Raw genomic sequence first — 27,091 nt, 5'->3', positions numbered from 1 at the left:
TCCCTGTAGTCTGAGGGATGGTAACATCCAGACCCTTACTCATCCCTGTAGTCTAAGGGATGGTAACATCCTGACCCTTACTCATCCCTATAGTCTGAGGGATGGTAACATCCTGACCCTTACTCATCCCTGTAGTCTGAGGGATGGTAACATCCAGACCCTTACTCATCCCTGTAGTCTGAGGGATGGTAACTTCCTGACCCTTACTCATCCCTGTAGTCTGAGGGATGGTAACATCCAGACCCTTACTCATCCCTGTAGTCTGAGGGATAGTAACATCCAGACCCTTACTCATCCCTGTAGTCTGAGGGATGGTAACATCCTGACCCTTACTCATCCCTGTAGTCTGAGGGATGGTAACATCCAGACACTTACTCATCCCTGTAGTCTGAGGGATGGTAACATCCTGACCCTTACTCATCCCTGTAGTCTGAGGGATGGTAACAACCAGACCCTTACTCATCCCTGTAGTCTGGCATAGTAACATCCTGACCCTTACTCATCCCTGTAGTCTGAGGGATGGTAACATCTTGACCCTTACTCATCCCTGTAGTCTGAGGGATGGTAACATCCAGACCCTTACTCATCCCTGTAGTCTGAGGGATAGTAACATCCAGACCCTTACTCATCCCTGTAGTCTGAGTGATAGTAACATCCTGACCCTTACTCATCCCTGTAGTCTGAGGGATGGTAACATCCTTACCCATTCTGTTAGTTTGCGAGATGCATGGTGCTTAACAAGATTAAAGTATCTGATAAATTTACTCAACATCATTTAATTGTGAAACACTGTGTGAAAGTATCCATCCTGTTTGATCCATAAAAGCAAAATTATTGATCCATTCAACATTGTCCCCGCGTTGATTTGCATTTTTAGGATGTGATAATGAAAACCGTATTGGATGGTTCATTAGAGACAAATATAGGTACATATATAAACAAATAAACAATTGTGCATTAGATCTGAAGACAAATATTGGCATGTGTGTGAACAACATTTAATGGTACTTGTAAAATAGATCTAGATACATTAATGGTTGACTTTATGAGCAATATTTAATGGTGAAATAGATCTAGAGATATAAATTGGTGTGTATATAAACAATATTCAGGGTTTTCCTTAAGAGTCGGTCACCAGCCAATTTGACCGCCTACTTTGATCATTTGGCCGCCTACACCAATCCAGTTCTGTAATAATGTTCCATACACGACTACACGTACACGGCAGGCCAGCCTCCTACTTTCACTACACAGCCTACTACTAACAAAATTATGGAAAACCCTGATTATTTAATGGTACAAAAGAGATATAAATGGGCATATTTGTAAACAAAAATTCATAACCCAATAGAGAAAGATATGTATATATATTTATTTGTATAATATAAGCAGTTTTGATGATGCAATAGAAACTTATCAATGTGGATAAACAATTTTCATTGGTTTAATCAGTATTTGAATGGTGCATATGCAAGATATGAAAATGTCACGAAAAGAAAATCAATGTCTAGGATTCTGCTTTGTAACATGATATATACAGGTGAACATACAACTAAAGTATACAGAACTGTTAGTCCATTAAAGCACTTATAAATAGCTGGTTATTTGTTCAATGCCTATTATATTTAGCTATCATATCTGTCTATTAACGCTATTGACTGCATTCTTACCTGTGATGGTTAACGGACATGCTATCTGAACATAGATTAACTACCACTTGACCGTACCTCTCAAATACTGGACATGTAAATTGTTATATCTATAGCAGGTATAGTCATTAGAATTTGATTAAAAGTGTTCTTATATATGTTTGGTTGTATATTTCATGTAGATTATAAATTGTTTTAATCTAACAATCTGTAATCTCAGTTTTAAGAAGGGAAAAAGCACAGGAAATGTGTATCCCATTTTATATAAATAATACTTGCATATATTGCCATATATTAAATACATTTATCATGATATTCTGTGCACTTTTATGGTATCTATTGATATAATGCTGAAAACTCGAAATCTTAATTACCTTGTATGTAAATGATGCTTATCAATTGATAACACTTGCATAATTAAAATGTCAGTATCAGGGGAATTTTTGTAACTGGTAATTAATTGACTGTCTGCAGGTTGACATGTCTCAGATAGTGTTACACTTCTCTGTCAGGTGTAAATACACATCAGAAACGTATAGGGGTCATACTAAGTAAGACACAACTTACCTTTGACAGCTGAATTGTTACAGTTTCATAGTACATCATCCAGACCTGTTCTTTATTAGAAGCTTTATGTAATCTTTAGGTGGATTACAAAAGTTTCTTTCAGTAAGTGTAACTACTTCAATGTTAACAGTGGTTTACTATGTCAGAATTTTCCTTTGTGGTATAAACTTTTGTTTGCAGGAGTATACTTTCAGTCTGTTGTGTTTGCAGGAGTATACTTTCAGCTTGTTGTGTTTGCAGGAGTATACTTTCAGCCTGTTGTGTTTGCAGGAGTATACTTTCAGCTTGTTGTGTTTGCAGGAGTATACTTTCAGCCTGATGTGTTTGCAGGAGTATACTTTCAGCTTGTTGCATTATTTGTTCCCCATTTTCCTTCATTGGTTTATTATCTTTTTTGATTTTTTTTTCTTTATATCTTAATTCAAAGATATATGTTTATGATCGGATTTCCTGGTTTAATTTTTTACTTTGATGATTTGTAAATTTCATTGTAAAAGTCAGTTGTTAAGCAAATGCAGATGATTACCAGGTACTTTCGATAACTGTTTATAGGTAACAAAGAACACAGATTGAAGATGTCTGGGGAGCGAAGAAATTCAAAACCTCGTGTCAAATTTACTGTTGGCATGGAAAGTGTGGATGAGGATAGTGAATCGCAGTTTACCTCAGAACAGTCAACAGATACTTCATCTTCAGTTGACCAAAAGGATGTACCATCCCCATTGGTGTCTCCCAGTGCAGAACAAGCGGCCTCGACTATCAGCCCCAGACTCAAGTAAGGCTTCTATATTTACTGCCCATGTAGGCCAAAAGACTATAATTAATGTAAAACTTTTTACCCAGATTAATTATATATGAAAAGAACATGTACTGATGTTAACATATAATGTACATATTGTGTGATTATCAACCAACATCCTGTGTGTACAGTGGCACTGGAATCGAAAACATTTGTGGGTCCATATGCTAAAATTTGACTGTATTCTCAACTTATATTGCTATCGCTATTGAATTTCTTTCCCAAAATACCACATCAGTAATTCTATTTCTTTTCAGCTTACATAATTGAGTGTATATTATGCAGATGTCTACGCGCAACAATAAGAATCTGCAGATTTGAAGGGTTGATTGGTTTAAGCAAGTTTTAATTAGTTCATATTTCCTGATAATTTGTTTCATAGAGACGCATGACACTTTAGTTGAAGTTCCTTTTCTGTTTACAGTGAGTTTGGTTTTTATGAATAGTAATTATTTAAGACAGCATGAAACTCTGAGTTGGTTTAATATCAACTAAAAATCTGGATAGATGTGAGTAAAGACAGGGTTTACTCTGTCAGTTAAGACAGGATCTACTGTAAGTGTCAGTAAAGACTCTACTGTAAGTGTCAGTAAAGACTGGCTCTACTGTAAGTGTCAGTAGAGACATGGTTTACGCCGTCAGTAAAGACAGGATCTATTGTAAGTGTCAATAAAGACAGGGTTTATTCTGTCAGTAAAGACTGGCTCTACTGTAAGTGTCAGTAAAGACAGGGTTTACTCTGTCAGTAAAGACAGGATCTACTGTAAGTGTCAATAAAGACAGGGTTTACGCCGTCAGTAAAGACAGGATCTACTGTTAGTGTCAATAAAGACAGGGTTTACGCCGTCAGTAAAGACAGGGTCTACTGTAAGTGTTAGTAAAGACAGGGTTTATTCTGTCAGTAAAGACAGGATCTATTGTAAGTGTCAATAAAGACAGGGTTTATGCCGTCAGTAAAGACAGGATCTATTGTAAGTGTCAATAAAGACAGGATCTACTGTAAGTGTCAGTAAAGACAAGGTTTACTCTGTCAGTAAAGACAGGATCAACTGTAAGTGTCAGTAAAGACAGGGTTTACTCTGTCAGTAAAGACAGGATCTATTGTAAGTGTCAATAAAGACAGGATCTACTGTAAGTGTCAGTAAAGACAGGATCTATTGTAAGTGTCAGTAAAGACAGGATCTATTGTAAGTGTCAGTAAAGACAGGGTTTACTCTGTCAGTAAAGACAGGATCTACTGTAAGTGTCAGTAAAGACAGGGTTTATTCTGTCAGTAAAGACAGGATCTACTGTAAGTGTCAGTAAAGACTGGCTCTACTGTAAGTGTCACTAAAGACAGGGTTTATGCTGTCAGTAAAGACTGTGTACGCTGTCAGTAAAGACAGGATCTACTGTAAGTGTCAGTAAAGACAAGGTTTACTCTGTCAGTAAAGACAGGATCAACTGTAAGTGTCAGTAAAGACAGGATCTACTGTAAGTGTCAGTAAAGATAGGCTCTACTGTAAGTGTCAGTAAAGACAGGATCTACTGTAAGTGTCAGTAAAGACAGGATCTACTGTAAGTGTCAGTAAAGACTGGCTCTACTGTAAGTGTCAGTAAAGACAGGATCAACTGTAATTGTCAGTAAAGACAGGCTCTAATGTAAGTATCAGTAAAGACTGGCTCTACTGTAAGTTTCAGTAAAGATAGGCTCTACTGTAAGTGTCAGTAAAGACAGGATCTATTGTAAGTGTCAGTAAAGACAGACTCCACTGTAAGTGTCAGTAAAGACAGGATCTACTGTAAGTGTCAGTAAAGATAGTATCTACTGTAAGTGTCAGTAAAGACAGGATCTACTGTAAGTGTCAGTAAAGACAGGATCTACTGTAAGTGTCAGTAAAGATAGGATCTACTGTAAGTGTCAGTAAAGACAGGATCTACTGTAAGTGTCAGTAAAGACTGGCTCTACTGTAAGTGTCAGTAAAGATAGGATCTACTGTAAGTGTCAGTAAAGACTGGCTCTACTGTAAGTGTCAGTAAAGACAGGATCTACTGTAAGTGTCAGTAAAGACAGGATCTATTGTAAGTGTCAGTAAAGACAGGATCTATTGTAAGTGTCAGTAAAGACAGGGTCTACTGTAAGTGTCAGTAAAGACAGGATCTACTGTAAGTGTCAGTAAAGACTGGCTCTACTGTAAGTGTCAGTAAAGATAGGCTCTACTGTAAGTGTCAGTAAAGATAGGATCTACTGTAAGTGTCAGTAAAGACAGGCTCTATTGTAAGTGTCAGTAAAGATAGGATCTACTGTAAGTGTCAGTAAAGATAGGATCTATTGTAAGTGTCAGTAAAGACAGGCTCTATTGTAAGTGTCAGTAAAGATAGGCTCTATTGTAAGTGTCAGTAAAGTCAGGATCTACTGTATCAGGATAGACAGTATGGTAATGTGCCAGTAAAAACTATTCTATTAGTAAGGCCTAGCAGCATTATGACTTGTATGTTAGGACTTTCTGTTTTTCCTCAGATTAAGTTTACACTAAAAAGGTATTTAACACAAAAGCAGACAAAAGATATCTGTTTTCACTTGACATCTGACAGAATATTTCTCTTGCTTTAACTTAACTCCATTTTTATTAAAAAAAGGATATATATCTAATAGTGTCTTCAGCTATAAGAAATAATTTTTTCTCAAGTGTCTCTAATATTTTAGTATCTTTCATGAGTGCACAGCAGGAGTAAAAGATACAAAAGATATTAGATGCACATGACGAAATATAGTTTGTTTCTTTTTTGATAATTAAAAATTTGTAAACATGAAAATTCGCTGTCAATTTATTTTCATATTCACATTGAAAATAATACTTTTTCATGTCACAATGAGACAAAATTTGCTGTAAAACACTCAAAGAGAGTCTTACCTGTGATTTGTTACTATGTGGCTGAAAATATGACAGCAACCTACAGTTGCTGCAGTTTAATGATACAAAACCCCTTGAAATGTCTAATGTGTTAGTGCCATATCCATGATGTTCACTTGGGGATTGGATTGGATTTCTGATCAGGTAATTTGTGTTGCATTGCTTGCTGACTATCATAAAAATGATTTATCAATTTTATCAGATGATTTGTGTTATTTCTTTTCATTGGCGGAAGTCAGCAAATGAAAAATAACACTTTCAAAAATGAAATATTTTTCTTTATTTCACTGGCAAAAATATGATGAAGTAAAATACCTACATATGATAGATCACTGATTTCTAGCTTACTTTGGTGAGATTGTAGACCAGACTTGCTTGGAACCAATTTACATCCTATAAATGTCACATTTTTTATGTTGATCTACAATATATATATCAAATGTCTGATGATAAATTGATCACTAGAAAACATTATGACAGGTGTTATATATAACATACTTGTATACATATACAGGTGTTATATATAACACAATTGTAATGCTTCTGTACTATATGTATTAATTAACACAGATATACTTACTAAAATATTGTATATACAGGAAATATACTATGTATGCAAGGATAGCTATAACATAAAGTTTATAATGACCAGTGTCCAGATTCTGGATCTTCTCTCTTTCCATTTAATCGTAGATTGTTATTCCATCATGAATATTCACTGCATATGATAAACTCAGAATAATGTTATACACTTAAACTGTTGGAACATTTTTACCTCCTTACACAGAAGAGTGTATCTATTAAAGATGAATTTTCAAGGTTCAGGTAATGTCATGGTTTACTGATGATGACCTTTGAGAGTCAAGGATGTGTTAGAGTAATACTCAATGATGTTTTTGTAAGTGTGTTTCTGTAGAAAGGTGTTTGTTTACTATCACCTATCATTCCTTGGTAAGGTAAGACAAACAGTATTTACAGATTGAAAAATTATACAATATACAAGTACGTTCTTGTTTAAACAGTAATGTTGATGGAAAGTGCTGATTGTGCACCACAACAATTCCAAAAGTTCATGTACATTTCATGTGATATTTCAAAATTAATATGTCAATATAACCAAGATGTGAAAGATACATATTATTGTCTAATTCAACTGAATGCCCCAATTCTATCATTAGTGCATTAGACGGTTTATATGCCTGTAAGGTTAAAGCATTAGACAATGAAGGTTTAAGACATATGATAGATGGTATAGCTGCCCCGAGGCTTGATAATTGTAATGGTAGACAGCATTAGTTTATATCGACCACATATTGTAAGTAAACATTATATACATAGTTGTTACGTTTGTCTTGATTATACAATTAAAATTTATATATTTTCTAATTTATAGTCAAACAGTATCATTGCCATGTTCATGCCGTTAAAATGAAATGATGGTATCAGAGAGATTTCATAGTATTTTTTTATTGGCTATATGCTGTATGTTAACTGCCACATTTTCAGAGAGAAGCTGCATTCCTGTTTGTCAAATCCTTTAGTCAATATAATGGATATAGAACCGAGGTAATGTTAGGTTTATGATATATTAAGTTTGATGAGTTTATCAAATAATTTGTTGCTGGTCTGTTATCATATATATGTATGAAAACTGTACCAACGTACAGGAAATGAACCAAAGCCAGTTGTATGTTAAAATATTGTACAATGACTGGAAAAAAATACAGTATATGTACATTTTAGTTTAACAAATAGCAGCTGCATACATGTATGATATTGGTACAATTTACATACATTATATATGTTTTGTTTATGTTCATGATAACAATTATGATCACAGCAGCACAGTTTGGGACAACCATTCTTTACATCTCTGTCACATCATGTTTCATAATAACGATAACTTACTGAACTATCAAAAGTCACTATCATGTCAGATGGGAATGGCAGATACACTGATACACTGATACACTGAGTAAATTTGTAGGTACAGATAATCTGATATACTGAGTAGGTGTGTAGGTACAGATATCCAGATATACTGAGTAGATGTGTAGATACAGATATCCAGGTATACTGAGTAGATGTGTAGGTACAGATATCCAGGTATACTGAGTAGATGTGTAGGTACAGATATCCAGGTATACTGAGTAGATGTGTAGGTACAGATATCCAGGTATACTGAGTAGATGTGTAGGTACAGATATCCAGGTATACTGAGTAGATGTGTAGGTACAGATATCCAGGTATACTGAGAAGATGTGTAGGTACAGATATTGTAGTAGAGTAGATGTGTAGGTACAGATATCCAGGTATACTAAGTAGATGTGGAGGTACAGATATTGTAGTATACTGAGTAGATGTGTAGGTACAGATATTGTAGTATACCGAGTAGATGTGTAGGTACAGATATCCAGGTATACTGAGTAGATGTGTAGGTACAGATATCCAGGTATACTGAGTAGATGTGTAGGTACAGATATCCAGGTATACTGAGTAGATGTGTAGGTACAGATATCCAGGTATACTGAGTAGATGTGTAGGTACAGTTATCCAGGTATACTGAGTAGATGTGTAGGTACAGATATCCAGGTATACTGAGTAGATGTGTAGGTACAGATATTGTAGTATACGTAGTAGATGTGTAGGTACAGATATCCAGGTATACTGAGTAGATGTGTAGGTACAGATATCCAGGTATACTGTGTAGATGTGTAGGTACAGATATCCAGGTATACAGAGTAGACGTGTAGGTACAGATATCCAGGTATACTGAGTAGATGTGTAGGTACAGATATTGTAGTATACCGAGTAGATGTGTAGGTACAGATATTGTAGTATACCAAGTAGATGTGTAGGTATAGATATTGTAGTATACGGAGTAGATGTGTAGGTACAGATATTGTAGTATACGGAGTAGATGTGTAGGTACAGATATTGTAGTATACGGAGTAGATGTGTAGGTACAGATATTGTAGTATACCGAGTAGATGTGTAGGTACAGATATTGTAGTATACCGAGTAGATGTGTAGGTACAGATATTGTAGTATACCGAGTAGATGTGTAGGTACAGATATTGTAGTATACCGAGTAGATGTGTAGGTACAGATATTGTAGTATACGGAGTAGATGTGTAGGTACAGATATTGTAGTATACTGAGTAGATGTGTAGATACAAATATCCTGGTATATTGCGTAGATGTGTAGGTAGAGATGTTGTTCTTATTTCTGATGTATGTGTACACTCTAAAATCTAATTATAGACAAGCAGATTTCCTGATGTTTAAATTCAAAGTATTCTGAGTAATCTCACATGACTTCCTTAATAAGTGCTCAGTGTTCATTGAAGTGGTAGTTGTTATTGATTTGGCGACAGCGTATTTCTGTATAAGTACTTTGTACCATTCATATGGGTCACAGATAAACTGGTCATTACAAGGCAAACAATACGATATATCTGTATACAACTAGAATCAATTCAAGGCAAGACACATTATACTATTAGCAAAAAGAAACAAACGACAGAATCAATAGAATGTGACTGATATATAATTTTTCTTAAATCTACAAGATAGTAGAGTTGATGACATAGAAAATGTTACAAATCTACAAGATGGTAGGGTTGATGACATAGAAAATGTTACAAATCTACAAGATGGTAGGGTTGATGACATAGAAAATGTTACAAATCTACAAGATGGTAGAGTTGATGACATAGAAAATGTTACAAATCTACAAGATGGTAGAGTTGATGACATAGAAAATGTTACAAATCTACAAGATGGTAGAGTTGATGACATAGAAAATTATAATTAATGTACACGATTGTAAAGTTGGCAACATAAAAAATGAAATAAATCTACAAGACGTAGGGTTGATATCATAAAAAAACCCCTATTATTTTCAGTTGTTATTCAGAATGTACATATATTTACCAACTTTGTGATGCTAGTCGTATTTCTAACATTACACTAACAGATGAAAGTTGTTTTTCTTAGTAAGTAGGTTGTAATGGTTTGTACTTCTGAAGGGACAATATGTTTGTACTTCTGAGGGGACAATAGACTTGTACTCTCAAGGTGACTAATGGTTTGTACTTCTGAAGGGACAATATGTTTGTACTTCTGAGGGGACAATAGACTTGTACTTTCAAGGTGACTAATGGTTTGTACTTCTGAAGGGACAATATGTTTGTACTTCTGAGTGGACAATAGACTTGTACTTTCAAGGTGACTAATGGTTTGTACTTCTGAAGGGACAATATGTTTGTACTTCTGAGGGGACAATAGACTTGTACTTTCAAGGTGACTAATGGTTTGTACTTCTGAAGGGACAATATGTTTGTACTTCTGAAGGGACAATATGTTTGTACTTCTGAGGGGACAATAGACTTGTACTTTCAAGGTGACTAATGGTTTGTACTTCTGAAGGGACAATATGTTTGTACTTCTGAGGGGACAATAGGCTTGTACTTCTGAAGGGACAATACGTTTGTACTTCTGAGGGGACAATAGACTTGTACTTTCAAGGTGACTAATGGTTTGCACTTCTGAAGGGACAATATATTTGTACTTCTGAGGGGACAATAGACTTGTACTTTCAAGGTGACTGATGGTTTGTACTTCTGAAGGGACAATATGTTTGTACTTCTGAAGGGACAATATGTTTGTACTTCTGAAGGGACAATATGTTTGTACTTCTGAGGGGACAATAGACTTGTACTTTCAAGGTGACTAATGGTTTGTACTTCTGAAGGGACAATATGTTTGTACTTCTGAAGGGACAATATGTTTGTACTTCTGAGGGGACAATAGACTTGTACTTTCAAGGTGACTAATGGTTTGTACTTCTGAAGGGACAATATGTTTGTACTTCTGAGGGGACAATAGACTTGTACTTTCAAGGTGACTAATGGTTTGTACTTCTGAAGGGACAATATGTTTGTACTTCTGAAGGGACAATATGTTTGTACTTCTGAGGGGACAATAGACTTGTACTTTCAAGGTGACTAATGGTTTGTACTTCTGAGGGGACAATAGGCTTGTACTTCTGAAGGGACAATACGTTTGTACTTCTGAGGGGACAATAGACTTGTACTTTCAAGGTGACTAATGGTTTGTACTTCTGAAGGGACAATATGTCTGCACTTTTGAGAAGACAATATGTTTGTACTTCTGAAGGGACAATATGTTTGTACTTCTGAGGGGACAATATGTTTGTACTTCTGAGAGGAGTAATTGGTTTGTTTTTCTGTGGTGACTTCAGTCACTAAGTTCTGAGGGGATGATAGGTGTGTACTTTTGAGGTGACTATATAGACTTGTTTTTCTCAGATGACAGTAGGTTTGTACTCCTTACACGACTAGGTCTCTACTAATATGTAACCATCAATACACAAACTTTACATGACAGCACATTAAGGATCATACTCTTCACTATATGTACAGTGTTATATGGACCCTTGGTGAACATTTTGTGAGACTATTATGTGAACATTAATGCACCAGTTTTGTATGACAGTACTTGTTGGGATGATGAAGTGTTACATACAAAAACTTCCATCCTGTTCCTCATTAAGGATACAGAGTTGTGGTCCTTTGTTGAATATTGTCTGAGATACAGTACCTGTTGGGAAGATAAAATGTCACTCTATGGATACAGTGTTGTGGGTTTATATCTATAACAATGTTCACACAGACTACTTTGTTGTAACTGTTATACATTTACCTTACATGAGGAGTAAAACCCACACAGATAACACACTGATATCACATATTTACAGTTTAAGGTCACATGTTGGGGTAACTTTTACCTGAAGAAAAAAGGTAAGGTACTTGTGGTGTACAAAAATAATCTCTATCATAGCTGTGAAATTGATTTTATTTTGTTAGAAGAATGTTGGTGTTGACATTATCTGTGATATTAGTGTATATGTTGTCTTCATATATATAGATATTGGGGTATATAGGTATGATATTGCTGACTAGAGATCAAGGACATATGTGGATAATGACATCAAGGTAGAAGGTACAAGCAGTTCAAGGTGTACAGTACTAAGTATAACAACCCTGGTTATCATGGACACACTACAACTTGGTGAATAGGTCTGTCAAATACAGGTTTATTTCATCAGATACAAGATTCACCATATCATGTCAGAAGTTGAATATCTAATCTTATTCAGTAGGTCGTGATTTGATTTTAAATAATGGTAACTAAAACTCTATATATAGGTATAGTTCTTCCTCAATTGATTTTGTCAGTTCACTATTCATGGTGTACGACAAATAAAAAATAATGAAGGTCAGCTTATGCCAAAAAACCCCACATTATACAATATGTCTATAATAATGAAATTTTACAAAGCTTTGAAGTGACATTTCTTTACATTTTGGATTTCAATACCTTTACTATATAAAATATTCATTTTTGCTGGTGATATGAATCTAACCAGTGCACCATAATGGATTATGTTAGCTTGTTCTTGATTCTAAGTCAATGAGGATGAATCAGGAGATGGAGACATAAAAATATCTTCCATAATCATAGGTGTTAAAACTTAGGGCCATTGTTCTTACCATTGGAAAAAAAGGGGGACAGAGTACATTTTTCTTAACTTTCTCACATATATGTTAAGTCGTGTTATATATGTAACTATAGTGATAAAAGCAAAACAAATGTAAAAAAAATCATTTTATGATAGTGTATATAAAGATGCAGCCAGCATTTCAGTATTTGCATGTTGCAAACATGACTACAGTATGTTATAATTGTATGTATATAGGTCAGGTGGCAGTGAAAAAGAGTTTTGGCGATCCAGACAAAAGGTCAAAGACAGGTATATGCTAGCTATAGTATTATCAATATTGGATCGTACTTGAGCACTGACACTAGGCCATCATGCTTTATTGGACCTCAAGGCACTTGAGGTGCATTGCTTGATATTGTATGTTCTGCACAATTGATTGATTGACTGTCGTATCTCATTAGATATTTCATAAGATACCCGTTACCATTGTGATCATTTTGCTGTAATATATATGCTGTATCCTCAGTATATTGTCAGTAATTACATGATATAATATTGTTTAACCTTCACATGCAATATAATCAAAACTGTTCATTAAGGGAGCTTATTTTCTTACAAATAGTGGTTTGTTATTTAGTGGAAAAGCCGACATTTAGGTTTAATTTAGAAATTTAATGTCATGATGCTCCTATTTTTCTTATTTGTGATTCAATGTTAATAGTGTCAGTCAATAAAGGTGATTTGGATGATGAAATGATTAAAAACAAACATTATTACAGACTTTTCTTCTGTGGTCTGTTTAAAATGTTCAAAGTCAGATATTACAGATTTGATTGTGAACATGTGTGCTAAATTGCCTCTTGTTTTACTAACAAATGTAAGAGATTAAAACTTAAATGAAAAATATCATTCATACTGAAACCTTTGTATAACAATCAGTATTAAGTCTACATTCAGAACATTTATAGTTTATCTAAAAGGTCGTTTAAGGTTAAAGGTTACGAAATTGAGCAAATAAAACAGTTCTGACAGAGCACCAGTTGTCAAGGGAGAGAATGCTCGTTATTGAGCCATTTTCTATTTTGGTTGCTATAGTAACATGTTGATGCTAAAGTCACAAGGACAAATACCAACAATACTGCTTTAATCAATTGTTTGTTGATTAGTATATAATGAATTCAACATTAAATCTAAAAACATGTATTCATGTCCTATATATTAACATGATTTGAGTCTTATTTTCGTTTCAGAATTTAGGTAATCAGTAACTTTGTTCATTAAAAGTATATCTAGTTATATCTAAAAACAATCAGACAAATAGCAGTTTGTTTCAATATCATTGTTTTTAATAGGTATATTTTTGTAAAAGTAAAGTGACCTCAAACTCTTCTTTTGCTTACTACTTTCTTATTGCTGACATCCTTTGTAAGTTGAATTCTTTGTCAGTCATGACATATATTTAGGGTAGTCTAGCTGGAGTGGTGGGGTGGGTCTGGAATGAAGCTAATAGCAGAACTGCACATACTATGTGTACCAGTAGTGATAGTCTGTAACTAGCACAATCTTCTCAAACACAACTGTTAGTTAACAAAATTGTTGAGCTGACAATCACAATTTATAAACTGTTGTGTTTGCACATAAGCATGTGGATGTAACCTTGAATTGAAGCCGAGTCTCCAACCCTAGCATGTATGATTAAATAAAAAGTATTTTTAGAGTTGCCCGACTTGTACCCAAGGCTACATGTACTGAAGCTGGTATTTCAGATGACTGATATTATGATCACTTAACATTGTACACACAAGGATACCACTTGATCTAGATAACACCTGTTGACTGCTATCTATATATTTGATTTGGCTGACACTTCTAAAATATGTACAGTTGAACTGTTTCATCAGGGACTGCATAATATCCGGTTTAACAGAATTCTGGTTTACAGCACAGCTATCTTCAGAATGTGCACCAAATAGACCTGATAAGAACAGTTTTGTTTGTGTTCCACACTTGTTTGTTTTACAAACTGCATTCTTTCATACTGCAAAAATAGAAATGATAAAACAAGAGGAAGTTTAAAAACATTCCAATGTTATCAAACTTCATTTGATGTTACTCTGCATGGAAAAGCATCTGGAGTTCAAAAGAATAGCAGAAATCTCAATTTTCTTTAGCAACCATCATTTACTTATGGTTCGAAAAATTATTTGTTTTCAGTTCAAATTATTTTTTTCACCTGGTATTTATGAATGTTTTCAAAATTACAAGACAATAAAATTGTACTAGGAAGTAGGTAGCAGTTAGGTATTATGGTGAGATCGACAGCAGTATTTGCTTGGTTGAAGGCATGTCTTCAGGTGTTTGTTACTGTCAAGCAAAAATATGTCAATCATACGTCAATAAATGACAAAGCTGTTGTATTTCTTTGAGTAAAGAGTTTCAGTAGCATTATATGTTCAGTAAAAGACCAATTCAATGTTTTGACAGCTTACTGAAGAGGAATGAAATTGGTAACTCAGGGCTACAGATGTATTCACAGTCACTGCTGCCTCCAGATCTGTAGGTCAAGTGAAGACTGATCTGTGTGGTTCATTGGTTCATTGACTTCAGCTGACTTACATTGATTAAATGCTATATGACCTAATATACCACATCTTTGCTTTGTTATCTGCTTACATCTATGTATATCGGTGACCTTTATTGCTATAAGCTTGTGTTAAATACAGTTACTGCAGAGGCTTTGTGTGGAAGGTTTCTACATGTCAAAAAAAAGCAAGAGTCATTGTTAAAACGATCATGTTACCTACTCACTATTCACAAAGTGTTGATTTTTGTGCAGTACATTAAATTTTGATCAGATACTTTATACTATGTATTTGTTTGCCTGTACTGTTACTACTGCCTTGGTATGCGTATGGACTTGAAGTGAATGCCAGAATGGATTCATTGTTGTGTTTTATTTCTTTTATTTATTGTTTACTCTAACTGTTCTTTGTTAAATACAACACTTAACATGCATTTTTGATAATACTCCACACACAAGGTCTTTTTCATTCCTAGTCCAAGCTTACTTATCATCCCTCAGTTTTAGATATCTCTTAGTATGCGATGTTCATGGCTTGAAATAGATTGGCAATTGTTTATTTACTAATATAGACTTTGAAAATATTAATAAAGAATTATGAGTACAAATTATTACAGATAAAATACAATTATAGATTATGACAATCCTATTGTTAAATTGTAAGCCTGATCTTATGATCAGGTGTTTGATGATAAGAAGGATATGTATACTGTTTAGTGGATATTTCATTGCATGATGTTTTGTGTTCTATTTCATTGATTTGAATTACTTTTCCACTTTGTTTTCATGTTTGGTGTTGTTTTTATATTTATACATGTATGCCAATAATACCTGGAACATTATGTAAACCATAGTATTTAGGTCTCCTCTTACCATTGCTTGTTCATCAGTATATTTAGTTCTTATTAGTGTGATGGTAATCAGTGTTTTACATTCAAGAGAATTAAGTTTAAAGAGATAAATTGTTGCTCTGTGTGTTGTAACTCTAAAATTTGATCTTATTGCATAATGTAGAAGTTTCGTGGTTTTTAATCTATTCTTTTCTTTTTTTCCCTCTTTGTAAACATTCAAATTATTTGTGAATTCACTGGTTTTGTCAATACATCTGCTGTTGTTATTACAGCTGGTGTAATCTTTTTGTTTTTTGTGTTGCAGACATTCCATGTCAGGGGCAGACAACCTTGATACCAGGGGGCGCCGTTCGATATCCTACCCTAAGGATTTCAGTGTAGCAACCCCAGAGGAATTTGTCAAAAGATTTGGAGGCAACAGGGTTATCAACAAGGTACATGTATAAGTGTTACTCATATAAATGTATGATATATTTTCTCTAAAATCACCAAATTAAGGCAGAGTAAATTTTGTATGTTAGTCATTTATGATGTCACAGCTGGTCAAACATGACATCTGATCAGTACCTTCTTGTACATAATAGTTTATGTTTATATAAATGTAACAGTTTTGTTAGCCAACATAGTTTTTTTTTACATGACAAGTTGACATATTGATGTACAGCAAATTAAATAGTTATGTTTAACAAGTTGTTCATTTCTATCCATTAGGTTCTCATAGCCAACAATGGCATTGCTGCAGTCAAATGTATGCGCTCTGTCAGGAGATGGGCTTACGAGATGTTCCGAAATGAGAAAGCTATTAGATTTGTTGTCATGGTTACGCCAGAAGACTTGAAGGCAAATGCAGGTATATATAGAGATAAACAATCAGGGAAAACCTTGAGAATTAATGGAAGCTAGTTCTTAATTGTAACTGTAGAAATTTTGAGCTTCTGACCTGGTTCATACAGAGCTGGACTGCAATGTCAATAAACAGTTAGGGTCATCAAAAGTTTATAAATTACAAACATGCAGAATACTCCAGGAGTTTTAAATGAGACAAAAGCAACAAGACTTCAGAATTTTTATTTTTACTGAGCCTCTGTACACTACACTTACATATACACTCAGTAAATTGTTACCTGTGCATTGTTTGTAGTAAATAAAGTTATTCATTCAACTGATGACAGATTTGATTTGATTTTAGAATATATCCGTATGGCTGACCAGTATGTTCCAGTCCCTGGAGGCACTAACAACAATAACTATGCTAATGTAGATGTGATCCTAGACATTGCCAAGAGGACCAAATCACAGGTCAATGCCATATCCAGATCCTTGTGTCCAGTATTCTACATTGTATACATCTCTCTCCAGTTAATTGGACTCTCATGGGTTCCCAAACCCTAACAGTAATACAAATCTTGAGTCATTAGATGTACACAATATCAAATATTGAAATAGAAATTATAAGCAAAAAAAAAAAAAAAAATTCTAAAATCCTGCTTATTGTCAAGTCATAAACATCTGTGCTGTGTTATATGACTTGGTTGTCATATTTTCAAAAGGATGAAAATTACTTTTTTCTTTTCTTCTTTTTTTATGGATTAGATTTTCAAAGTTTTAATAAAGTTTTGAAAATAAAATGATTTGCAGAAAAAGTAGGAACTTATTGAGATTTATGCTAATTAATGTTACAGCATGTTTTACATAGAATTGGTTGTAACTGTTGAAACACTGAAGCAAAAGGTAAAATATGATCATTGGACTTTTTGTTTCAGGCGGTGTGGGCAGGTTGGGGACATGCCTCGGAGAATCCTAAACTCCCCGAACTGCTCCACAAAAATGGCATCACATTCATTGGTAAAAGTCACACTTTTGTTTGGCTGTTTTTTTTAAGACATTACTAATTTCATCAGTGAAAGGACAAAAAAGAATTAGAGTACCTGCATCTAAAATAGAATGCTCACTCAGTAGCTATTTCTCAAGGAATGTTCATCGTAACATGTGTTTCGAGAAAGAATACAGAGTCAGGAAAAACTATACATCATACTCAGCGATTGTATGTGATAGCACAACCACATTATTGTTTAAATGTCTGTTTTGTCAAAGCATTTTTATACCATATCTGTTTATGATTCTGGTAAATAAACACTAAAATAAACTCCTAGCAGCAGAATTATAAGAACATTGTCACTCTTTCATATGTTGTTTATCTTCATTATAAAACTACAAAATCTTCACAGTAATCGTCATGCCGACAAGAATAAGTACATCTTATTTTCAATATTGACACAAAAGGGGAATAGTGCCTCACTGTATATCTAAGTCTCTGAATGATGTTTTATCAGGTCCTCCAGAATATGCAATGTGGGCACTCGGAGACAAGATTGCCTCTTCTATTGTGGCACAGACAGCTGGTGTACCGACCTTACCATGGAGTGGCAAAAGTGAGTGAAATTTAAGAAATATATAACGTACAATTTGTTTAGGTACATATATATACCAGATACTACTTGTGTGGGTTCTATATATGAGTTGCTCTGTATGATATATGTAGTTGGGATGTACTAGATAAAAAGTTTCAACTTTCATGAGCCAACATTAAAGTAATGTGATATGTTTGAGTTATATTAGCTGATTCATCAGGTTAAACTTGGTATGTGTTAAGATATAAAAGGTAAAAATTGTGTAAGACAACAGTAGAAGTTAAACTGTGTATGATATGTGTAGGGAATATTATTCTTGTCAAGTCATCATATGTAATTAATTTACGTCAAACAGATTTGACAGTCAACTGGACAGAAGCAGACCAGGCTCAGAATAAAGTGATTTCTGTGCCGCAAGACATCTACAAGAAGGGTTGCGTAGAGGACTTGGAGGCTGGACTGAAGGCAGCTGAGGCTATAGGCTTCCCTGTCATGATCAAGGCGTCAGAGGGAGGTGGTGGCAAGGGCATAAGGAGAGCAGACAATGCTGCTAGCTTTCCCAATCTCTTCAGACAGGTGAGTAGAGAAAGAAGTCAGAAAGCAAAGGGTTAACAGGATGGCAGACATTGCTGCTAGCTTTCCCAATCTCTTCAGACAGGTGAGTAGAGAAAACAGTCAGAAAGCAAAAGGTTAAAAGGATGGCAGACAATGCTGTTATCTTCCCCAACCTCTCCAGACAGGTGAGAGTGGGAAGGGGTTTGTGTGTTGTGTAGGTCCAAACAGAAGTATCTGTCTGATCTGTGTACATTATGTATATGTTATATTTGCATTTTGTTTAGGTCCAGACTGAAGTTCCTGGTTCACCTGTGTTCATTATGAAGCTGGCCATGCATGCTCGCCATTTGGAGGTCCAGATTCTGGCTGATAGCTATGGCAATGCCATCTCCTTATTTGGGCGTGACTGTTCTATTCAGAGACGACACCAGAAAATTATAGAGGAAGCACCTGCAGCTATTGCTAAACCAGAAGTGTTTGAACAGATGGAAAAGGTAATGTAGTAATCAACTCTTTGGTAAGTCTTTCAGAGTCCTTGGTCTCATATATCCAGTAAGGGAGAAGTGTAACATCTGTGTGAGACCTGATCACTTGTATACCATTCATCATCGAAAATCTGTCTTTCATTAACTTTCTTATTCTCATGAGAAAGCATAAAGTTGACTTGTGGATTTAGAAATAATGAGACATTATAGAAATCATTATTAGAGAATTACTAGAATGATATGTATTTAGGTTAAACTTGCTCATGGATGGAGTGAGTGTCAGTGCCTTGTTATCTTCAATACTGTGATCTCCTCAGGCTGCTGTCACTTTGGCTAAGATGGTGGGCTATGTGAGTGCTGGCACTGTGGAATACCTGTACAGTGCTGAGGAAGAGAGTTTCCACTTCCTGGAACTTAACCCCAGATTACAGGTGGAACATCCCTGTACAGAAATGGTGGCTGATATCAACTTACCTGCTGCCCAGCTTCAGGTAATATATCGTCCTAATGTTGTGTAGAGTGTCATTGCTTTAAATCAAGATCAAAATAGACTAATTATGTTTAGTAAAATGTGGTTTAAGCCTTGCTTTTGAGATTTTTGTCATTTCTTCATCAAATCTGATATAAATCATAAAATGGTCAGTTATAAATTTGATTTAAGTATGTTTATCACAAAAGATATTCTGTCTGTAAGAAATCCTGTAATGGTGGTATGATTATTTTCTAGGTGGCCATGGGTCTGCCCTTGCACCGCCTGAAGGATGTCCGACAACTCTACAACAAAGAGCCATGGGGTGATAGCCTAATTGACTTTGACAATCCTACTGTACGTCCTTGTCCTAAAGGACATGTCCTTGCTGCTAGGATCACAAGTGAAAATCCTGATGAGGTAATTAACAAACTGATTATTAATTGTGGCTTTGTCATTACAATGCTTTCATGTTATCTTGATTATAAGAGAGTTTACTATTGTGTTTTAGTACACTTTTCCTAGTTCAGTCTAGCTATACTGTAAAAGATGACAAGACAATGATTGAAATCAGTTTAAATGTGAATTATTGTAAATAAAGGACCTTACACAAAGAATTTATTTTTGTTTCACAAGTTCGATCTTTTTCTAATCAACTTTTAGACTAGTTCTTTATAATTCATTTTCACGTTGATTAGCTCTAACATTTAGAATTATAGAACTATTTAGCATAATCTTGCAAGCAATTTGCCAAGTTTAGGGATTTTTTTTGCATTTGCTTTACTTTCTTTAAATCTGTATTAATTTCCATTACCAGGGATTCAAGCCAAGCTCTGGAACAGTACAGGAGTTAAACTTCCGCAGCAGTAAAGATGTATGGGGCTATTTCAGTGTTGCTGCCTCAGGGGGACTGCATGAGTTTGCTGACTCCCAGTTTGGTCATTGCTTCTCTTGGGGGGAGGACAGAGAGGATGCTAGAGAGTAAGTGAACATGTGGTATACACAAGATCGGGCATTCTGTTGGCTCTATATCTAATACTGAATCAGGCACACAGTAAACAAGTGTCACCTGGGCCATAAAAGCTACCACTACATTCAGAGGAAACATGAATGATTAAGAAAAAATCATTAATATTTTCTTTGTGTATTCCATAAACTGTATTTAAAAAATCATTTTCTTCAGTTATATAATTATGATTTAAGCAAATATAATGAAGTAAATTCATGTGTTGTTCACTAATGCATTGTTATTATATGATAGGAACCTTGTACTGGCCTTGAAGGAGCTGTCTATCCGTGGTGACTTCCGTACCACTGTAGAATACCTCATCAAGGTGCTGGAGACTGACGAATACCAGAACAACGTTTTCACCACAGGCTGGCTCGACAAACTTATTGCAGAGAAGGTACAGGCAGAGAAACCGGACACCATGCTAGGTGTTATCTCCGGAGCTTTACACATCGGTGACAAAACCATACTCAAGTGCTTTCAAGACTTTCAAACTTCTCTAGAAAGGTAGGCTATGAATTGTCATTGATGTTGATTTTGAAAATTGCTGTTAGTATTAAGTTAGAGATGCTTCTGAAACAATGATTTGTTGTGTTTCTGATATTGTCAAATATTAGGGAAATGGGGGGGATTCACGGGGATATTTCAGAATATGATTTGACATCAAAGGTGATTAGAATATGTTTGAATATGCACTGTGGATGAGAGGAGGTAGATAAATTACTGGTTATATGTGTCACTAAAATCTATCTCTGTTTCCATTTTTTCTTTGTTATATATTAAGAATAGTCCTTATGAGTGGTACAAATTAATGTCATGGATTTATTTTCACCAACAGAGGTCAGGTGTTGCCAGCTTACTCCCTCAACAACAAAGTCAATGTGGAGTTTATCTATGAAGGAATCAAGTATCATGTACAGGTGAGAATTCCTCATTAAACAATGGCAGACTGCATTGGAAGTCAGTCTTAGAGATTTAAATATATTGGAAACCTTCCTATGATGATCATGTTTCCTGTGATGGGGTACCAAGTGTATATGTTATAAAAGGCTGCAAGCGAAAAATTCAATTTAACAATGAATTGCATTGACAGCTTAAAAACATCACTTTAAATATGAGATGACAAATTTAACTGTGAGAAATATTGCAAACACATTTCTTGCATTATCAGTTTTAAGAAAGTTGTCTCTGTTCTTCAGAGAAAAAAATGTATAGTGAAGTTTTCGTTGTATTTGAAACTTATTCTAGACATCCTAGTTACAGGTATATAATCTTTTTTTTACTAGATTCAATGCATTAAGTCTAATCCTAAATGTGATTGGAATATTTTTGTTTACCTGTGTTGATTATATAGAGTTTGGAAGCTGGTCCAATCAATATGTACTGATATTCCAATTACATATACTCACTTATTCTTTAAACAGGTTGTTAAAACTGGTCCCACCAACTACTTTATTTGTATGAACGATTCCTGTTTGGACTTGGAGGCTCACAGGTAATATTTGGAACAGTTTTTGTCTTCCTACCTAATTTGTCACACTATGGTTATGGATTTCACTGACAAGAATGCTTGGGTCTGTCCCATAATACAAGTACATTATCAGTGATATATTTATTTTTAAATGATAGTTAAATGAAGTGAAGGATTCAGTGATATGTTATTTTTGCTGATTTGACACTGGTAGATATCACTGGGCATAAAATATGACAAGGCAGTTATATTCATTTGTTACTAATGAGAAACATTGGTGTTCAGCACAGTAATCAATGATCTGATTAACATGATCACATTATGAAAAACTTTTCTCATTAAAAACTTATTTAGAGCATAATTATGGTTTTAATGTTATGACTAGATTAATGCTTTAGAAACATTAGAGTTTTTATTTTTCTCTGACTAGGTTGAGTGACGGAGGCCTGTTACTGTCTATTGACGTAGAGTTTTTATTTTTCTCTGACTAGGTTGAGAGATGGAGGCCTGTTACTGTTTATTGACGTAGAGTTTTTATTTTTCTCTGACTAGGTTGAGTGGTGGCGGCCTGTTACTGTCTATTGACGTAGAGTTTTTATTTTTCTCTGACTAGGTTGAGAGATGGAGGCCTGTTACTGTCTATTGACGTAGAGTTTTTTTAATTTTCTTTGACTAGGTTGAGTGATGTCGGCCTGTTACTGTCTATTGACGTAGAGTTTTTATTTTTCTTTGACTAGGTTGAGTGACGGAGGCCTGTTACTGTCTATTGACGGCTCTAGTTATACCACGTACATGAAGGACGATGTAAGCAGCTACAGGATCACCATTGACCACAAGACCTGTGTACTGGAACGAGAAAACGACCCCACCATTCTCAGATCACCCTCCGCTGGAAAGCTGATGACGTACCTCATAGAAGATGGGGGCCATGTGTTTGCTGGAGACTTTTACGCAGAAATTGAGGTCATGAAGATGATTATAGAATTGAGAGTGTCAGAAAATGGATGGTAAGACTCTATATAAAAAGCTTTAGTACAAATTTTACACACTAGATGTAGTAGTTCCTGTATATAAATCAGCTTTAGGTATTTGATATCTGTATTTTGACAAACATTTAGATTTATGAAACGGAATTGATTAAAAAAAAATCAAAGTGCTTGTATTGGACTCTCAAACATACAAATAAAATTCTTTTGTTATATAGTATCCACTATGTGAAGCGGCCTGGAGCCGTGTTGGATGCGGGGACCATTGTGGCTAGACTTGACCTTGATGACCCTAGTAAAGTTCAACAGGCCAAATTGTACACTGGAACTCTCCCTGATACCCACCATCCTTCCCATACCCATGGTGAACGAATCCACCAAGTCTTCCAGAGCACACGCAACGAACTAGAAAGCATTCTTGCAGGTTATACCCTTCCTGAACCATACAGCAAGAAACGTATGACCAATTCAGTGGAAACACTGATGAAATGTCTCAAAGATCCAATGCTACCTCTTCTAGAACTTATGGTAAGTAAGAGAAGGGGAATCTGTTTGTTTTATCTTGCAAAATGATTGAGATCAATTAAAAATAATATTCTTAAGATGTACAAAACATTTGCTATCTTACATTTACCAATTAGTGGAAACATCCCTGATTATTAACTTTGACCTGCAACTTAGTATGAAAATTTGATTTTGCAGGACTTACTCTCGATGATAGCAGGACGAATTCCTTCATCAGTGGTGAAGTCCATCAAGAAGTTATTGAGCTCCTATTCCAGTAACATAACATCAGTTCTATGTCAGTTCCCCAGTCAACAGGTAAAATACCTCTGTATTACAGAAATAATAGGTCTTCTCTGTAAGTTGCCTTGTCATGGGGTAACATGATTCTATTGTGACATCGTGTCCTCTGTTAGTTACCTTCTCATTTCCACAGTCACCAGGTAATACTCATCTATAGTAACAGGTGTCCTTTGTCATTTCCACAGTCACTAAGTAATACTCATCTATAGTAACATGTGTCCTTCGTCATTTCCACAGTCACCAAGTAATAATCATCTATAGTAACATGTGTCCTTTGTCATTTCCACAGTCACCAAGTAATACTCATCTATAGTAACATGTGTCCTCTGTCATTTCCACAGTCACCAAGTAATACTCATCTATAGTAACATGTGTCCTTTGTCATTTCCACAGTCACCAAGTAATAATCATCTATAGTAACATGTGTCCTTTGTCATTTCCACAGTCACCAAGTAATACTCATCTATAGTAACATGTGTCCTTTGTCATTTCCACAGTCACCAAGTAATACTCATCTATAATAACATGTGTCCTTTGTCATTTCCACAGTCACCAAGTAATACTCATCTATAATAACATGTGTCCTTTGTCATTTCCACAGTCACCAAGTAATACTCATCTATAATAACATGTGTCCTTTGTCATTTCCACAGTCACTAAGTAATACTCATCTATAATAACAGGTGTCCTTTGTCATTTCCACAGTCACTAAGTAATACTCATCTATAATAACATGTGTCCTTTGTCATTTCCACAGTCACCAAGTAATACTCATCTATAGCAACATGTGTCCTTTGTCATTTCCACAGTCACCAAGTAATACTCATCTATAGCAACATGTGTCCTTTGTCATTTCCACAGTCACTAAGTAATACTCATCTATAATAACATGTGTCCTTTGTCATTTCCACAGTCACCAAGTAATACTCATCTATAGCAACATGTGTCCTTTGTCATTTCCACAGTCACCAAGTAATAATCATCTATAGTAACAGGAGTCCTCAGTCATTTCCACAGTCACCAAGTAATACTCATCTATAGCAACAGGTGTCCTTTGTCATTTCCACAGTCACCAGGTAATACTCATCTATAGCAACATGTGTCCTTTGTCATTTCCACAGTCACCAAGTAATACTCATCTATAGTAACATGTGTCCTCTGTCATTTCCACAGTCACCAAGTAACACTCATCTATAATAACATGTGTCCTTTGTCATTTCCACAGTCACCAAGTAATACTCATCTATAGCAACATGTGTCCTTTGTCATTTCCACAGTCACCAAGTAATACTCATCTATAGTAACAGGAGTCCTCAGTCATTTCCACAGTCACCAAGTAATACTCATCTATAGCAACATGTGTCCTTTGTCATTTCCACAGTCACCAAGTAATACTCATCTATAGCAACATGTGTCCTTTGTCATTTCCACAGTCACCAAGTAATACTCATCTATAGCAACATGTGTCCTTTGTCATTTCCACAGTCACCAAGTAATACTCATCTATAGCAACATGTGTCCTTTGTCATTTCCACAGTCACCAAGTAATACTCATCTATAGTAACATGTGTCCTTTGTCATTTCCACAGTCACCAAGTAATACTCATCTATAGCAACATGTGTCCTTTGTCATTTCCACAGTCACCAAGTAATACTCATCTATAGTAACATGTGTCCTTTGTCAGTTCCCTAATCAACAGGTAATATACCCCTTCAGTACTGTAATGTTCTCTGTAAGGTGCCTAGTCACTGGGTAACATAATTCTATGGGAATATGTGTCCTCTGGTAATTTTTCAGTTCCCTAGTCAACAAGTTATATTCCCCTATAGTAACATGTTCCTGTTTCAGTGAAAACTTTTCTCTTATTTCAGATTGCGAATTGCATAGATGGACATGCTGCCTCACTAACTCGACGTACTGATAGGGAAAACTTTTTCATGACAACTCAGGGAATTGTCGAATTAGTTCAGAGGTGAGTCTGTAAGGACAGTTTTGTGTAAGTCTTCAGTGAATATTTAGTAAGTTTAGAAATGAGTCAGTCAGAATAATGCACCATTAGGAAATTTTCGAGCTAATCAAGAAATAAGTGGGTCAGAGCATTGTTGAGTTATTTCTGTTGAGAAATGATCAGGGATTTTCTATGTAGTGCAGAAATGAGTCAGTCAGGGAGTTTTAAATTAGCCAAGAAAAAAATTTAGTTCTTCAGTGGCAATTCATTCAAGAAATTATTGAGTTATTTCTCTGGTGAGTCAGTCAGTATACTGTTGAGTAAGTTAAAAGATCCATTCAGAATGTGTCATCATTTTATATTTTGTATGCTTTCAATTTGTAATTTTGATCATATTAGAACTGACATATATATATATATATATCACATGATCTGAGGTTGGCATACAAACTTACCTGTAACTGTGTAAGTAGGTTCTTATGGTATAAAGTTGGTACATTCTGTAGGTCATATTACTATTGACATCTGACTTTAGCCTTTTTGTATATGAATCAGTTATATTACTAGCATAATATACAAAATTAGCTCTGGGTGAACAGTTGTAGTTAGAGTTTGTAGTAACAAAGAGTTTTCAGTATTGCTTAAAATTTCTAAAAAGTGTTTATTCTAAGGAAAATTGGTTTGTGAGTGTAATGTATGTGGAAGATTATGACTGTTATGTTGTATGTCACCTTGACAGGTATCGTAATGGAATCCGAGGCCACATGAAGGCTGTGGTAAAAGATCTTCTAAAACAGTATTTACATGTAGAGTTACAGTTTCAGCATGGTAAGTACAGATAAAATGTATCACAAGTTTAGTATAAATGTTTAAACATCATGGTGTAACATTGATATAATGAAAACTAATGTAAACAGTGATTTTTGTAATTCACTAAATGATAACTGCACCCCATGAACATATATGATTAAACAGTAAGTCTTTTTTTAATTATGATGTGAATACACTACAAATAGTCTGTGACAGTATACATGGTATGTCTAGGACACTATGACAAGTGTGTGATGAATGTTGATACA

The 27,091-nt window shown here is 35.0% G+C and overlaps 1 protein-coding gene across 1 annotated transcript in view; it reads left to right on the top strand.

The window, feature by feature from the left end:
- Positions 1 to 2,791: 2,791 nt before the first annotated feature.
- LOC132552717 (acetyl-CoA carboxylase-like) overlaps positions 2,792 to 27,091 on the top strand; it is a 50,935-nt gene continuing 26,635 nt past the window's right edge. The window contains exons 1-20 of the mRNA XM_060216910.1: positions 2,792 to 2,991; positions 12,694 to 12,747; positions 16,175 to 16,304; positions 16,582 to 16,720; positions 17,060 to 17,169; positions 17,634 to 17,715; positions 18,204 to 18,302; positions 18,637 to 18,857; positions 19,121 to 19,330; positions 19,639 to 19,812; positions 20,049 to 20,210; positions 20,608 to 20,771; positions 21,052 to 21,306; positions 21,638 to 21,719; positions 22,224 to 22,294; positions 23,008 to 23,277; positions 23,475 to 23,784; positions 23,959 to 24,078; positions 25,936 to 26,036; positions 26,752 to 26,840. Of these exons, the coding sequence (XP_060072893.1) occupies positions 2,792 to 2,991; positions 12,694 to 12,747; positions 16,175 to 16,304; positions 16,582 to 16,720; positions 17,060 to 17,169; positions 17,634 to 17,715; positions 18,204 to 18,302; positions 18,637 to 18,857; positions 19,121 to 19,330; positions 19,639 to 19,812; positions 20,049 to 20,210; positions 20,608 to 20,771; positions 21,052 to 21,306; positions 21,638 to 21,719; positions 22,224 to 22,294; positions 23,008 to 23,277; positions 23,475 to 23,784; positions 23,959 to 24,078; positions 25,936 to 26,036; positions 26,752 to 26,840 (3,043 nt within the window). The remainder of the gene's footprint in view (positions 2,992 to 12,693; positions 12,748 to 16,174; positions 16,305 to 16,581; positions 16,721 to 17,059; positions 17,170 to 17,633; positions 17,716 to 18,203; positions 18,303 to 18,636; positions 18,858 to 19,120; positions 19,331 to 19,638; positions 19,813 to 20,048; positions 20,211 to 20,607; positions 20,772 to 21,051; positions 21,307 to 21,637; positions 21,720 to 22,223; positions 22,295 to 23,007; positions 23,278 to 23,474; positions 23,785 to 23,958; positions 24,079 to 25,935; positions 26,037 to 26,751; positions 26,841 to 27,091) is intronic.

Source organism: Ylistrum balloti, unplaced genomic scaffold (assembly GCF_031769215.1).
Source record: "Ylistrum balloti isolate Yb309-2 unplaced genomic scaffold, AGI_CSIRO_Ybal_v1 Utg370274, whole genome shotgun sequence".
Classification (NCBI taxonomy): Eukaryota; Metazoa; Mollusca; class Bivalvia; order Pectinida; family Pectinidae; genus Ylistrum; species Ylistrum balloti.
The sequence above is the reverse complement of the archived record's forward strand: the minus strand, read 5'-3'. Positions and strand labels throughout refer to the sequence as shown.